The sequence below is a fragment of the Daktulosphaira vitifoliae genome, unplaced genomic scaffold, assembly GCF_025091365.1.
Source record: "Daktulosphaira vitifoliae isolate Bord-2020 unplaced genomic scaffold, ASM2509136v1 Scaffold_4, whole genome shotgun sequence".
Lineage (NCBI taxonomy): Eukaryota > Metazoa > Arthropoda > Insecta > Hemiptera > Phylloxeridae > Daktulosphaira > Daktulosphaira vitifoliae.
In genome coordinates this window covers 18,534,818-18,551,327 of record NW_026099575.1, presented here as the reverse complement: position 1 = coordinate 18,551,327, position 16,510 = coordinate 18,534,818, and the positions used below count along the sequence as shown (strand labels likewise).

The 16,510-nt window shown below is 24.6% G+C and overlaps 1 protein-coding gene across 5 annotated transcripts; it reads right to left on the bottom strand.

Moving 5' to 3' along the window:
- Window positions 1–7,060: 7,060 nt before the first annotated feature.
- LOC126904874 (uncharacterized) lies at window positions 7,061–16,325 on the bottom strand. Of its 5 annotated transcripts, XM_050684208.1 has the most exons (10): window positions 16,014–16,325; window positions 15,736–15,929; window positions 13,486–13,786; window positions 12,089–12,374; window positions 11,286–11,490; window positions 9,450–9,841; window positions 8,979–9,162; window positions 8,601–8,897; window positions 7,591–7,804; window positions 7,061–7,461 (listed from the first exon to the last, which is right to left on the bottom strand). In XM_050684208.1, the coding sequence occupies exons 4-10, from the start codon at window positions 12,352–12,354 to the stop codon at window positions 7,121–7,123; spliced, it is 1,899 nt and encodes a 632-aa protein (XP_050540165.1). In that variant the 5' UTR covers window positions 12,355–12,374; window positions 13,486–13,786; window positions 15,736–15,929; window positions 16,014–16,325; the 3' UTR covers window positions 7,061–7,120. The 5 variants fall into 5 exon arrangements, with proteins under 5 accessions (XP_050540165.1, XP_050540163.1, XP_050540164.1 ...); XM_050684206.1 differs by having other exon boundaries at window positions 15,736–16,325; XM_050684207.1 differs by lacking the exon at window positions 13,486–13,786 and having other exon boundaries at window positions 15,736–16,325.
- Between the last annotated feature and the right edge of the window lie 185 nt (window positions 16,326–16,510).

Below are 16,510 nucleotides of genomic sequence, written 5' to 3'. Positions count from 1 at the left end.
ACTTATTTTCAATTTCAGATAAGTTTATTATTATAGTATATTTAATATAACTAAAACATTTTAATCTTATGACCATATGTAATCGTAATATTATTACAAAATTATTTTTTTTTAAATTTTGTTTTTTGATCTTATAATACTTTTTACTTTTTACTTAATTTCTTACTATTTAAATTTCGATTGAGCTTATGAATTAGGAATTTAAAATTATTTATTTTTTTTTACATTGAGTTTATAAAATAATATTTTTTTTCATAGTAAACGATGATTTAAATGTAAAAGTATATATTTATTATATTATTTAATTGAAAAACACTTAAATACAGGCACTATAATTTAATTTTGTGACGTCTATATACGTGTTAATTAACGTAATACAAGATTGAATTGAGTAATAAAAATATTTGCTGACAATATAAAATAGAAATTATTTAATCATTTCAAATCATTCGATACTAAAAAAACGATTATGTTATGTATTAAATTAAAATCAATAAACTTATTAATTTCATTCATTTAAATCATATTTTTGTTAATGAACCAAGTATAAAATACTATCTTAATTATTAATTCATAAATATATAGGCTAGATAAAAATAATGGTTAAGTTGAGAATTGTTATTATACGATTATAATTTTACGATTTATAACTTTTGAAAACAAGTCAAGTAATGAAAAAATTAGTTTTATAAACATTTTCCTAACTAAAAAAAATAGAAGCTAAATTCATATTAAAATATAAAGTATATTATTTTATATATAATTTAAATAATGTTCAATATATTTATTTATATAGAAAAATAGAATAAAAGAATGGTTAACTTGTTATTACCGATTTGTTGTCAAAAAACAGTTCATTTAACTTTAATTGCAAAATGTTTGGATATTATTTATATATTATTTTTATTTACTTGTACTCAAGAAACATAAATTATAATTAAACAAATTAAATAATATTGGCTTGGATATTCATAGATCAGTAACGTGCGTTTAAAGTAACTAAACTTTTTTATTATGTTTGAGTAAAAATTTATATTTATTTTTGAAGTGAATCAATACGTTGTAAGTGTTACATAATCATTTTTTTGTTTTCATACATTTTGAATACTATAAATTGCGTGACTCTGAATTGTTTTTAAAACCTTTCTCAAAATTATTCAAACGAAAATAGAATTTAAGTACATTTTTCTCATTCTTAAAATTTTTGTTATTTGATTAGAAAAAAATCAATGACAAGAAAGAAAACATTTTATCTATATGAATACAACAGACACATTTTTTATAAAACAAACAGACCTTCAACTTAATATCATCAGCTTTGAATAAAAAAAACAATTTTGGTGGATAAGGATAATCTTGAAAATTTTATTCATTTTCAATTTCATTTTTATCTGAACTAGCATGTATAATATTAACTTATCATGTTATATGATTGCAAAGTACAATTCTTATTCCCTGATCTATAATGTATAATATAATGCATTAAAAAACAAATACTATTCTATAATAGTTTAATAAGTTTTTTAGTTGTACAATATTTTCTAAATTTAGAAATTAAATCTACTGATATTTTACCTATCTTTGACAACCACTAATTATTAATAAAAATGTAAGTGTCTTGTATACTTCGTTGATCATCATTTTGTGACTCTTTTACTTTCACATATTTCAAGAAGAACCAAATTAATGACATGCATATTTCGTAACTCAAAATTAAAAATTAATTGAACATATTTAAATTTTTAAATCGGTGCTAGCTATTAAGAGGTTGGTTAATCACCTTTACTCTAAAATATAAATATATTTTTTGTTATTACTTGTTTTCTATTAAATAGTTGACTGTTCGAAATAAAAGCCTTCGGGAGACCACATCATTGATTTCAATATTGGACCCCGGCCTTTCAATGTCTTCATTAGAATTTAACTACCTATACCATTTTATTCAGTAGAAAATAATTATTTCATTTTCAATTCAATAACTTTGAACATCAGATATGACTGTTGTTAAAATCAAAACGAAAATCATATTTGATTATTGTAGTATAATTCACAACACCAAAGTTTGATCAGAATTTTGAAGAGTTTGCAAAATTACCATCTTATTATTTACTTTTGCTTATACATTTTGATAATTTATGATTTTTACACCATAAGATGTTTTATACACCATTTAAACGAAGACTGGCGCATTATTGAAAACAATAATTATTTTATGTTATAAACAAACAAAAAATGTTTTGTTTTTACGATTAAATTATCTAACACATTACTAAACTAGTTTAATTATTATATCCATCTTCACTGGAATATTATTAGACATCTCTTTTGAATTAAAAGTTAGTAAACTATCCTTCTTTTCGCAAAATAAATTAATTACTATAAAAGATAAAAACGAATTATAATTTGATGGTAAAACGTATTTTATTTTATAAATAATAACAGAAACAATACGATTTTTACTTTTTTTAAATTATCATAATTATACAATAGAGGTCATAGAAATTAACCGAGTAGTTATAAGTAGTATAGAAATTGTTGTGATTAAGAGCTACTATAAACACTTTTTAAAAATAAATTTACCAAGAAAATTAAAGGCTCCTTAAATTAAAAATTATACTAAAATATTACTATTATTAATATATTAAGTAAAAAATAAAGTACATATTTTATGAAAAGCTATTAAATTTATTTAAAAATATTCTTTTATTAATTTGTTAATCATTTATTAAAATAATTCAAAACGCATACAATATTATGCGAATTGTACTTTCAAAGAATATTTGATAAATACCTTACACTAGAGGCGAATACGAAGATAAAAACATGTTTATTTTTATAACGCCAGTAAGATAAAAAGTAAGAAAGATCATCATGAGATTTGTTCGAAAATAAATTATATTCACTCTATAAAACATAACTTATTTATAAACTAAAAACTCACTAGCACGAGTTTGTTTTGAAGATCATATTATGTTATCATAATAACGAAACATAAATATTGAGCTTGTGCAAAAGTAAATTGAAATCTATTTTATATTAAGCTATCAACGAACTAGTTACAGTAATGGCCATTAATACAGTCGANAGCTATCAACGAACTAGTTACAGTAATGGCCATTAATACAGCACAACTGACAACTGGATGAAACCTTAGCAGGGGCTGAGGGCGGCATCGGGGTAGTAGTCGCAGTAGTACAAGATTGGAAATCCGGAGGACATGGTATCTGCATGCTTAAGGACGGTGGTGTTACGGTCTTGGGAGTCGTTTGAAGTAAACTGTTTAAAGAATGATCAGGTTTATTAATAGATGATGTGGCGACCACTCGCGAGACAACAGTTGATGGTGTCGTCGTTTCGCCGTTAGCTATTGGGGTGGACGGTATCTGGGTGTCTGGAAGATCTTGATTAGCAACCGCATCCCGTAATAGTGCGGTGGTAGGCGTCAATAGGACGTTACTATTAACCGGCGACACCATGACGGCGTTCGGCGGTGTTATGTTGGCGGCCACATTAAAATCGTTCTTCAGTGGTACATTTTCGTAGTCTATCGTATTCGATCGAGTATCATTGAACGTCGTCTCTAAATGCGCTGAATTAGTGGCGGCTGTGTCTAAACTAACGGCCGCTAGCAACAGGACCAACGCTACCGCAGAAAAGTGTACGAAAGATGTCATTGCGAACGATTGAACGTTCGATGGCTCTCCGCAGCCAGAACGCAGCGGTTTGTTTATTTTTAAACTTTTGTCCGGTACCTAAGGTCGCCGCTGTCGAAAACGCGACCTTGTCCGACAAGCTAAATATTCACTAAACAGTAATATTGTTTAATTAATCGTTTATCAGCCGACTGCGGCCATTTAGTGGTGTATTGTTTACGTGTCTAGAACGTTCCAAATCGCGATAATAACGTATGGTGATATATCTTGGTCTATGACTATGTCATGTATTTACAATTTTCATTTTGTGATAATTTTTTTTCAAAATTAAACATTTTTTTTTTCTAGCATCTAAATTATTACGCTGAGATAAAGAACACGAAAATCGTTTCAAAATTATGTAAAAAAAGTTAAGTAATATATGCATATATACATCGTCGCTTGAAATGCTACACATCATATCACACTTTTGTCAACTTTTCAAGAGAAAAAAAAGCTGGTTTATTACAGCTGGTATATAACATTGTATTTTAGTTAGTGGCTGTCATATTTTCCCGTTCCGATTGTTTTTATCAGACGATCAATAAATTTCTTACTAATTAGAACAAGATAGTAATGCCAACTCAATTTGGATAAAATATGAGATTTGAATTATTTCATCTATATGACATTATTACATCTCATGTACTCAGCTTCTATTAAACTAAAATTGTAGATCAATACTTCAAAAAAAAACATGAATTATTTCATGTTGAAGACATATCACTCTTTATTTTTAATGAAAGTTCCAAAAGTTACAAATTATTAAAATTAGGAAATTATCAATATTTCAAAGAAAAAACATATTTTATAATAATTCATACTAACATGAATCACTAAATAATAAGAGTGATCATATACTGTTATTTAAATTTATCAGGAGAATAAAATTATTCAGAAAAGAAATCCAACGGCTGTGTTTGCGAGCAAATTTTTTATCAAAACAAATCTTAAATACGAGTTAAAATTAAATAAATATTCAACTAGCTTATTTAATAGATAATGTAAGAAGCTATTAAATATTTAATGAAAAGCCTGGAAGTGAAGAGGGATGCTGCTATTTTTATAACTGAACATTTCCCTACCGTACTCTTCCTCTCACCAAGATATAAGTATGTCAACAACTCAAGAAACACTGGTTCAAAAGTTGATATCGACCAGTCGAAAGACTGATATAATAAATGATATCATTTGTGTTTTTACGAAATTTTTAATTTTTATTAAATTATGGCGTGTCAACATAACATTTACGGCTGAATTAGGAGACAAAATATACAAGAAGGTGTTGGTTTAATAATAAGGTGATATTCAATAGGATTTAAAAATAGTAAAATTTAAATTTAAATTACCCATCTCCAAATAGGGGGTTTTCCGTATCCTGAATGGTAAATTAGTGAAATATATTAAAGGGAAAAAGATTTCCTAGGACAATCCATTAAATTTAAAGTAAATCCTGAATAGAAAAAATACATTAGGAGTTGGTACTATTTAAATACTTAATTATTTTTAAATATTTCAAAATCACTATTGTTCTATGTTTGACCATCTATCAATTTAATATTTTAAGTGTCTTTAAATCATAAACATATTAAATCAAGTTGCCATGGTTTATTTAATATGGATATACTAATGTTTATTTCCAAATAAATATTATTTTGTTGTTAAATTTTGGTCGAGAAGAGCTATTTTTTTGTGCTTATATGATATTACTGACAGTCACAATAAATTGTGAAAAAAGTATTTTGACCAATTGATTTTTTTGCAAACAATCACATTACAGTGAAGTCAAAAAGATTCTTTCATCGGTTGGCGAGAGTCATCAAGTATTGTCTTTTCAAAAAGAAGCGTAATATTAATGGTATAGTATCTTAGCTTAATCTAGTCCCGATATTTTTTTAATAAAACTTAGCTAAACATGATAGACAACAAAAATTCTCTCGGTACCTAGCGTTTTAACGCACACAGAGAATTAATACACTCATTTAATTGAAAATGTAAATGTAGTGAAGATTTATATAAACAGTATTAAAAAATTCATTAATAATTTTTTTTTAATGAACTATAATTAGACAAATTATTGTTGAGACGATAAATATTATTGCAGCTTATTGTGTTATTAATTAGAAGGCATGGAGTGTTACTTGAGTGCAGTTAGTAATCATGAAATGAAAACTGACATAATGCAGTACGAGGATTCAGAAACTAAAATCGTGACGACGTTAAAACATGTGACAAAAGAAAGAGTGAATGTTGAAGACAATAAGCTTAATAATATTCATGAGGAATGTGAGAAGTTCGATGAAAATGTTCACGAACTTGATATGACAGAGCCTAAAATAGCAGCTACTGAAGGAGTAGCCTTCGTGGAAACTCACAGACTTAGAACAGGTACTATATGCTTTTTTGGAAAAAAAGTAATTCTGGCAAGATAATTACAGATAATGGGAAATGTTATAAATTCTATAAAGTAAACATATTATTTTATTTTAACTACAATATGACAAAACTGGGTGATAAATCAACATTTTGAGATTATATTTTGGTTTTATTAATATATTTATAATATTTACATTTATTTTAACAAAACGCTTTAAACTTTGAAATATTTTAAGATTTTTATTCTTAAAGTATATTTTTCGACGGATAAAACAGGTAGACTATATTTAAGTCAAACTTTAATGGTCATGGTAAACATGAAATCAATATAACAGACCGACCCGACTTTTACACCGAGCTAAATTCGGATTAGATCAAGATAGCAATAAACTGATCTCTGGTCGGTACCCAGACAACTAAAGAAAAATTGGTTACAAAATCTATGATTAATACAGAGAAATAAATTTATTTTGAAATCTAAACTAATTCATCTTCTTTAAATTTTTATTCGCAAAAATAACACTGTGTGAAATTACATGTGATTTTCAAAAAATCAATTTTAAGGCGTATTGCTCTCATATGCGCGTAATTTTACCTATCATATAATTACAGTTTATTTAATAATAAATTAAATATTATTTTATATACATTCATTTAAAAATTTTTTATTCGATACAATTCGTCAACAAAAGCGAAACAGCAAACATCTAATGGCAATACTTTCAACTATCATAAATAATTGTGATTAAGGCAAGGAAAAAGAAGAAGTTCTCTAAATGATTCTATTAGGAATATTTTCAAGAGTTAGATAAAAATATTAAATAATGTTATTAAACGCATATCAAATAATTACATGATAATATTATTAAATATATTATTAATAAGAAAATTTGTTATAAATACATAAACATAAATAAATTATTCAATAATAATATAATTAAACAAATTTAAAATAATTTATATTTAAATGAAATAATTAAATGTTACAAAAACTAAAATTTTACATGGAAGCAAACATTTTATTAAAAAGTTGATTTTATGAAGATAATTGATTATTTATTATTAACATTTTGATTGTGAGCTTTGTTACGCCAATTATTTTTTTTTTCAGATTTGCGGCTATGGTCAAATAAATTATTACAATAACTTGGACCTGATTTATTATTCTCATTTATTGAATCTATGTTATTATTGGAACTTGAATTAATTTTATTTTTATCAATCTTATTAATTTCTGATTGCCAAATTTGTCTTTTGGTTTTTCTTTCACATCGAGTTTTATTACAATTATCAAGGCGATTTGTATTTTCAAATTTGTCTAACGACCCAATAAAACGACCAGAACCTATTCTTCCCTTATTTGGTTTCACCGATTTTATCAGAATGGAATTATCTAGTTTCAATAGTTCATTTTTATTAATTTTATATATTTCTATTGATTATTAATAAATTTTAAATAAAAAAAAATGTTTTTTTAATTTAAAATAAATGTTAGTTCTTAAACATTAAATTATTTACTTACCATTAGTTTTACTGCATGCATTTATATCAATGCTGTCAAGGATATTAAATTTTAACATTTTTTCAAACATTTTAAAAGTTTCAATATTATTTAATCTCTCTTCATCACTCCACAATTTTAAAGTTTTTAAATTTTCAACTTTTAAAACTAAATTATTTAAAAACTGATTTTGTTTCAAAAACAGAGTATTTACATTAAATGTTGGGTATGTATGCTAAAAATATATATGTATATAAATATTAAGGTGGATATTATGTTATATACTTTTGTCAACCGTACCCGCCAATTTTTTTTGTCTGTTATTAGCAGTCACTAATGACATTATGATAAATTATATACTTATAATCTACTAATCTAAGTATATAATTATATACTTATCCAAATAGTAGTTATTATTATTAATAATTATTAAACAATTATTTAAACCAAAATAACATTGAAGTGATTTTATAGGAAAATATGTGAGACTAAATATAAATTTTGCGATAACACCAAAACTATAAATCTGACTGTAATAAATTTACATAAGAGCAATATTTTAGAAAATTTAATTATACAAAACATTTTGTTGTAAAGTGATTATTTCGAAAGTTAAGATATATTTATAATCAAAAAGTGAATTTTAACATAATTTTTTTTTATCTTATTTTTTTGAGCAAGTAAAAATAATTTAAAAATATTTTTGGAAAAATCATTTTTGAAGAAAATATTAAAATCTATAATTTTATTCTAAACTTTTTTACATTAAGTGTATTATTTATAGAAATAATGACCAAAAAAAACTACCCTTTTGATCAAATTTTTAACCCTGATTCGTCACCTGAATATTTAAGTTATCAAATCCAAATTTTACGTTAATAACTTTCTTATAATAATGTAAAATTAGGCGGGTATGAAGATCAATCAATGAAAGTTTATAAAATAAGATCCACCCTAATATATTTTTAGTATTATTACAATATAATTTTTGAATAGAAGAGATAAATATTTTGGAATATTATTTAACTTACAATTAACTGTCGTTTTTTTAAAGAATCATCTATTTCTTCATCTAAATACATTCTTAAATAATAAATAAATGTTCTAGGATCATTGCCATAATAATATTCATATAGCAATATTTGCGATATAAGACTCAGATGCCATTTAGGACTGGTGAAAATATCACACATCATATTTAAAGTTTTTACAAATGGAAATTTATCTATAGGTTGTAGAATACAATCCACTTTTAACAAAAGCATTGCACATCCAAAATTTCCACCAGACATACCTCTCGATAAATGTATTTTTGCTTTGATATAATCCTAAGTAAATTAAAATTAAAATAAAAATTCTGTTATTATTACATATAATACAAATTTTAATAAAACAATTATTATTCTCACTTTTTCATGTTTGAAATAATATTTTCCTAAGGCAGAATCAATGTCTACATTATTAAATTTGGTGAGTTTATTTATAATTTCATTCATTTTATCCTGTACATGGTATTCTTTAGGGAGATCTATGCAGATTAAAAGACAAATATGCATATCATTTAGATTTTCTCCAACTAAATCAATAGCTTTGCTGGATAAGAAAATATCAAATAAAAAAATTAATTAACTCAAATATTAACATATACATGTCAACTTAAATTTCCAAATCTTGAATCCAAAAAGGTAACTTGTCAAGAACATGGATAAAAACATAATATGTAAAAAAATTCAACTTTTGAGTTCACAAAGAAATAAAAAAAATCAAATTATAATTATTATACAGATTATTTAATTTGTATAAAATTAATAGTAATATAATTTACTTTAAAATAATTTGTTTGTGTTAAGTTGAAGTACATGATTTTAATAGATACTAACAATATAAGTTCTGATGAAATAGTATATAATTTTTTGGTTTCTACACGGTTTCTCTGACGCTTTTGATATTTTGCAGCTTCCATATAAACATTAGTAGCTTGAATTAAACATCTTGGATTTTTTTGGCTGCTTAAAATATTTGCTGCCAAAAATTCATCTTTATCAGGCATTTCAAATAGTGAATAGAACCTCCTTACTCTTCCTTTAGCTTTAAGCCATATATTTAGCCATTCGGGTTCTTCAGAATTAAGTGTTTTAGCTTCTAATGCAAAATCCAATGAAATATCATTACCTTTTGGTGGATATTCTACAAAAACTATAGACTTAATAGCGCATAGAGTTGATTGCTCCAGTTTATTCATTGCTGATTTTTGTTTAATAGCATCTAGATTCTAAAAAAAATATTAACTTACATTATTTATTTATTTATTATAAATTATACAGGCAATAGCTCAAATACAATATGTATTAGACAGTTAACTGGACAACTTAAAATTATCTAATAACTAAAAATGAAACATTAATAACCTTAAGCTTGACAAAGAGAAAAAGAAAAATTTTAACATAATCAAAAATTTAAATATTAAATAGGATGGCTAAATGACTACATNAACTGGACAACTTAAAATTATCTAATAACTAAAAATGAAACATTAATAAACTTAAGCTTGACAAAGAGAAAAAGAAAAATTTTAACATAATCAAAAATTTAAATATTAAATAGGATGGCTAAAAATGAAAAGAATGTAAAAAATCAGGATCATTATTTGCAATGCATATTAAACGTGGGAGAGCGGAATAAAAAATATTAAAATATTTTATCTATACATTAACTATATTCAATATATTAGGATTCAAATAGAATGATCCCCAAACTCTATGTGGGAGTTCTCCTACATAGTAATTATTATACACCAATTAATAACATAATTAATAGGAATAAATATAAGGTTTATTATTTGCTAAAAAAAGCCCTCTTTTTAAAAAGCAAGTTCTACACTAATAGTAACAGTAAAATTACTATACCCATTTAAAAATAAAATATCCTCTATAACCTCAACTAACTGTAACTCAATGGCAAAAATATTAAACAAAAATTGCTTCTGTTTTATCAAATATTGAATTTTTTATAATATTGATTTAACTCAATTACATATCAATTTTGGCTACTGTCTAGAACAAGATTACAACCAAAACGATAAACACCTGTAAAACCTTTATTTTTATCAAAACTGAAAACCTAAAAAACCAAAATCGATGTTTTTAAAATACTTTTAAAACCCTTATTTATTATTTATTTATCCTAAAAAAATTCAAAAATATTATATATACATACAATTATTATTAATAAACTTATAGGAAATACATTACATATGTATAAATAATAAATTTATTGAATTTTTTTTTTATCATTTAATTAAAAAATTGTATACTATTAATTCATTTTAGTTCAATTTAATGTGCACGCAAAATAACTCAAAAAATATGAATTCTGTATTTATACCCATACCCATAATTCTAATAAAATTAATGATCAGAAATTCAGAAATAACATTTCTATTTAAAAGGAGCCTTACAATTTGCAAATATATTGTTTTTTATCTATACCATCCACTTGTAATTACTCTATCTTATTTGTATACTTGATATAATATTATTACACAATACTAGCACACCATGACTTTTGTTAAGTTTAATATGATATTATCTGAACACAAAAACCATAAATAAAATAAAATGACAAATAATTTATTTAACAAAATTTTTACTTAATTGAATAATTAATTATAGCTTTATTCCTCTTGATACTAATCACTTTCCATAATAAATAAATACCTTATTTGAACTCATGTTCAAAGTTGTCAATATATAACTATGAGTAGAATAAGCAACATGCTTAAAGGCATCAATATAATTTTCAAATTGATAATAAATTTCCTCTTTTTCCATATATTGTATCAGTTCATTAATTTTTATTAATGATTCTTCTTTTCTTCCTTCGAGAAATAGTTCATAACAAATAATGAGACAATAATGAAATCTACAAATATAATTTGTTTATTTATTATCATTTTATTACCAAAAATGAAAAAATCATAATTCATGTACATATATTGGTATTTATTCTTCAATTTAATTCATCAGTTTGAAAATTAAGAATTTAGTAAATTATGCAATATATTTGAGGAACTAAAAAAAACTTAACATACAAGTGGTAACAATTCCCCATTGCTCCCTATGTATGCTGCTATCAATTCTTAAAATTATGTTTTAAAACAGAATATAAGGGTAGGTATAGATTACCTAAATTTTTAAATAAATAAAAAAATTTGTATCAAAAATATTAATTAATGTATAATAATAATCAATGAAGCAAAAAAAATATTTTTTCTAGTTACTTTTTTTATTTACCCATTTCTTTAAAATTATACACTAAATTTCATACTACCAATCATCACTTAATATCTAAAACTTTTTATTGAAATTAGTAATTATAATTATTCGTAATTAGTAAGATTATTATAAATTACTGCATAAGTTAATAAATATCATGAAATTTTAGCAGACATATTATAACTCTATAGAATATTACGTTAAGATTTTCGTTGCACTAAATAAAAATTTAAAAATTTGATTACCTTTTAAGAAAAAAATTTTCTTTTCCATTTAATAACATCTCATGTTTTTCTGTTATTTTATCAATGATATTTGTCAACAAATTTTGGTTACTGCCACATTTCTCTTTTATACCCCAAGAAAATACACTTTCATAGTTTTCTTTTATTTGTTTTAAAATTTGTTGAGAACTGTCATCTAATAATTGGTTATCGTGGTTTTTAGATATTTTTGTATTAACGTCAATATTCAATGAAATAAAACCATCATTCAGGATACTAGACGACATTTTTTAAGCCCAACTATAAACTAAATAAATCATTATTATAGATAATTTAAAATTTAAAATAAAAAAATACGATTCTGTTAAACCTTTAAAATTTGTAAATTAATACCACAAATAAAAATTAGATTTAATCAAATATGATATATTTGATTATCTATATAGATAGTATAATATATTTTATTTCATACTATAAAATATACACACCATTAGAATTTCATAAAATATTTTTAATATTATTTTGACATACAAATACCATGTGTATATATTATTCAATCCATATTAATTGAAAGTTTAAGATAAAATTCACAAATATTCACTACAAAAGAACTTGAAACAATTTATTAAATTATACTTTTAAACAATTTATTTATAAAGACGCATTTTAAGTCATAATAGTTGTTTACTACTCCTTCTTAATTCGCACAGATGAATTGATCTTTATAACTATGAATGTGATTATGTTTACATTAAAATGTCGTTAAAACATTAATTGATAATACAACTATTATGTAGAATGGAGATCTGTATTCTTTAATAGTTTTCTTTTATATATTAAAAAAAAAGTTATAATCTAATATTTAAAAGTTTCTTTTATAAGGGTACCAACTTTGTTTTTTTTAATACATCATACGAAGGCTATTCAAATCAAGAAAATATTCATCAGGATTTAAATTACACATCTCCCGTTAGAATGTTGATTTTTTAAAATTTTATCACTTACCATTTAGGTAATGAAGGATATTATTTCAATTTGAAGATATATATGAGAAAGCCAGTATTTCCGGAACATTTTTAAAAACGATTTCAATAAATAATACGTCAAAGGACTTTATTCAGTTTATATGAATCTTTCTTCGCCGAAAATTGTAAAAAATTCTCTCATTTTTATAAATTTAGAAAAATATCTTAAAATTATGCCACCATAAAAATCGATATTTTTAAAATAAAATTTTGCATTTTAAAACTGTTATAATTAATTAAAAACACTGACCCTAAAGAAAGCTCTTATTAGATTTCATTCTTTTAGTATGCTTTTTATAAAATTCTTATGAAAACTTTAAAGTACAGTTAATAAAAGTTATTTGTTACTATACAAAATAAGTTTTAAAATAAATACATGTTTAAAATTCTTACCTGTATGCTGGTGATATGCATATAATGAAAAGAGAGCAGATAGTCGTCATATAAAAAAGTTATTTGACTTTGTATGGAAATAAGATTATTGAAAACGCGATGAATTAGTGAATGTAATTATGCGGCGAATATTAATAAACGTAAATGGCAAAAGTACACAAATTATCGAACCAATGATTGGAACACAAATAATAGTGTGAAGACTTATCAAACGGATGGTAGTAAAATTTGACTAAAATATTGGTGGTGTATAACCTATCGTTTGTTTATTTACCAATTAAGTTAGATATTGTCATATGTTCTACAACACAACATATACATTAAGTTGGTCCTTAGCTACGTAGGTATATTTTTTTTATATAAATTTAATAAGGACGCTCATTATAATTGTTTTATGTGTAATAAAAATAAGTTTTGAGAAGTTTCGTGATGATCAAATAATTATTTCCCGTGCCACAGAGGGGTTGAATTTTCATAAATGAGGATGAAAATTAGTTTTTAATGCATAACTCGTGTGATGGTGTCATGTTACAATTATTGTGAGAATTATTATTATAAAATACAGACAGCACATCCGCTTCCTGAGACTGATGAATTAACAAATAATATTTATTACCAAATTGGCAATAGTTCAAATGATTATAAAAACTCGAAAGACATGACCATCTTGGTCAGTCGACTCCAGTGCCTAGTGTCATTCATCAATCTCAGTACTCGGTTGTTGCTGTCTGGCTTACTGCTTAAAGTAAAGTCTTTGTATTTAGCTTCGATGCGAAGCTGAGAAGGTTTGGTTTTACTATGATATGTTTTGTTTTTGTGTCTGTTACCACTTTTTCTCAGCTCTCACCGAACCGATTTCTTTCAATGATACATCAAAAGATCACAAATTGTATCTAGTTAAAGACATTACCCTCAAAAATTGAAAAAATTTGCCTTGTTCCCCGTAAATGAGGGAAACCTACAAAAAATTACAAATTTAAAAATCGCTTATTTTCGAAATTTTTTCAATTTTTTTGAACGTTTTAATATGAAAACTGGTTTATTAAATGAGGATCCTGAACAATGGAAATTAAATAAAGATTACCTCGAATGTCAGAAAATAGTATGCAATTTTAAAGTTTTAAATGATACTGCTGAAAGAGTAGTAAAATTAATAGGAGACTATAATTCACTTAAAAAAAAAAAAAAAAAAAAAAAAGAGGATCAAAAACAATATCTTTTGCAAGTTGTAATAGATTACAGAAAAAAAATTCCTGATGCAACAAAAAGTACTTTGATTGAAAATTAATTCATTGCTACATTTTAATCCATTTATATATATAATTATTTATTTTTAGTTTTATATTATGTTAATGTTAGTAGAGACAGAATTATATAATAAATATAGTTTAAAAAAACTAAAAAAACACGCTTTTAAAGCACATTGAACTAAAAAGTTAAAAATAAGGTGAAACTAATATAAGCGTGTTAAAAAAGGAAGAATTGGGAAAATTCAGCTTATTCATGTTTTGTTAATTATCTCATGAAATATGCAAATAAGAGTAAAAAGTCAAGAACGTGTTTTTTTATTAAAATTAATTTTTAAATAAATTATGTTTTATAAATTTTTGTGTTAAAAAGAAAATTTACCAATTTATACATTGAAAACATTTTCATCCCCATTTATGAAAATTCAACCCCTCTGCGGCACGGGAAATAATTATTTGATCATCACGAAACTTCTCAAAACTTATTTTTATAACATATAGAACAATTATAGAGGGCGTTCTGGTAAACAAAATAACATTGAAAATTAAGACATTAAAATTGACCACCCTAATACACATACACACAAAAGTATTAGTATTTAAAACTAGAGAGAAAACTCTCTATTATTAGGAATTAATTATATCTGTATTAATAGGATTAAAATCCTATTCGTCAAGGATAGCAGGAGAACACATACAGAGTAAAGTTCAATAATAACTTAATAAATTACATACTACAATATAATCTGATAAAATGAAAGATTTGTTTTGATTTGAAAAAAAACGTAAAGAAAGTGGTCTATATGAAGTACTTATCAATGATTAAAGATGTAACGCACGTTTCATTATAAATATTTAAATTAGTATAATGAATAACATAATTGTTATAGTACAAATAATTTTGACGGGGGGCCACTTATTACTAAATGCTCACAATGGTGCAAACAATAAAATTAATTATGTAAGATTAAAAAAACAACTACAAGCAAACATTAAAAATTACTCATCAATTTGAACTTGTGCGTAGCTTAGTTGGAGCCGATAGAATCGAAGAATAGATGGATGGGCAAGACGTTGGATTAATGGTCGTGCAAAATTTAATGGCGTAGCTGATGACGACGATGAGAACCAAAATGTAATGGAGAAAAGTGTGTAAGAAACGTAGAACAACAGAATTACACACACGTCAAATATTTTCTAAAAAGCAAATAAGACCATAAAATGGCGACGGCACTATGCGTACGAGAGAAAAAGACAATATGTACAAAAAAAAATACGTACTGCGCGGCTGAATATTAACTTGAATTGACTTACATAGAGGCGGTCAAGATGACCGAGAACCTAGCTAGTAACCAGACCGCTAGTGTTGCCAAATTAAATGAGATTGCATTTATATCAATATCCAATAGGTGTTAGAATAAATATAGTTAAAAAAAACTAAAAAAACACGCTTTTAAAGCACATCGAACTAAAAAATTAAAAATAATTTTTAAAATAAGCGTAAAATAATTATAAACAAAAAATACTAGTACTATTGTGATAAAAGCGTTGGGCGCTCAATATACGAAAAATAGGGTACAAAGCACCCACACATTTATCACAATAATACTTGTATTTTTTGTTCATAATTATTTTAAAAATTATTTTTAACTTATTAGTTCGATGTGCTTTAAAAGAGCGTTTTTTTATTTTTTTTTACTATATTTATTTTTCACTTTTTAGTTTCATGTTATGATAGTAGTTACTATCAATATCTTGGTTGTTACGGGTAACGGGAA

Coding starts and splice junctions, on each gene's coding strand:
- LOC126904874 (XM_050684206.1), bottom strand. CDS start 12,354: ATGTCGTCTAGTATCCTGAATGATGGTTTTATTTCATTGAATATTGAC. Junction 9,163..9,449: donor ATTTCATCAGAACTTATATT/GTTAGTATCTAT, acceptor TTTCTTATCCAG/CAAAGCTATTGATTTAGTTG. Junction 8,898..8,978: donor ATTATTTCAAACATGAAAAA/GTGAGAATAATA, acceptor TAATTTACTTAG/GATTATATCAAAGCAAAAAT.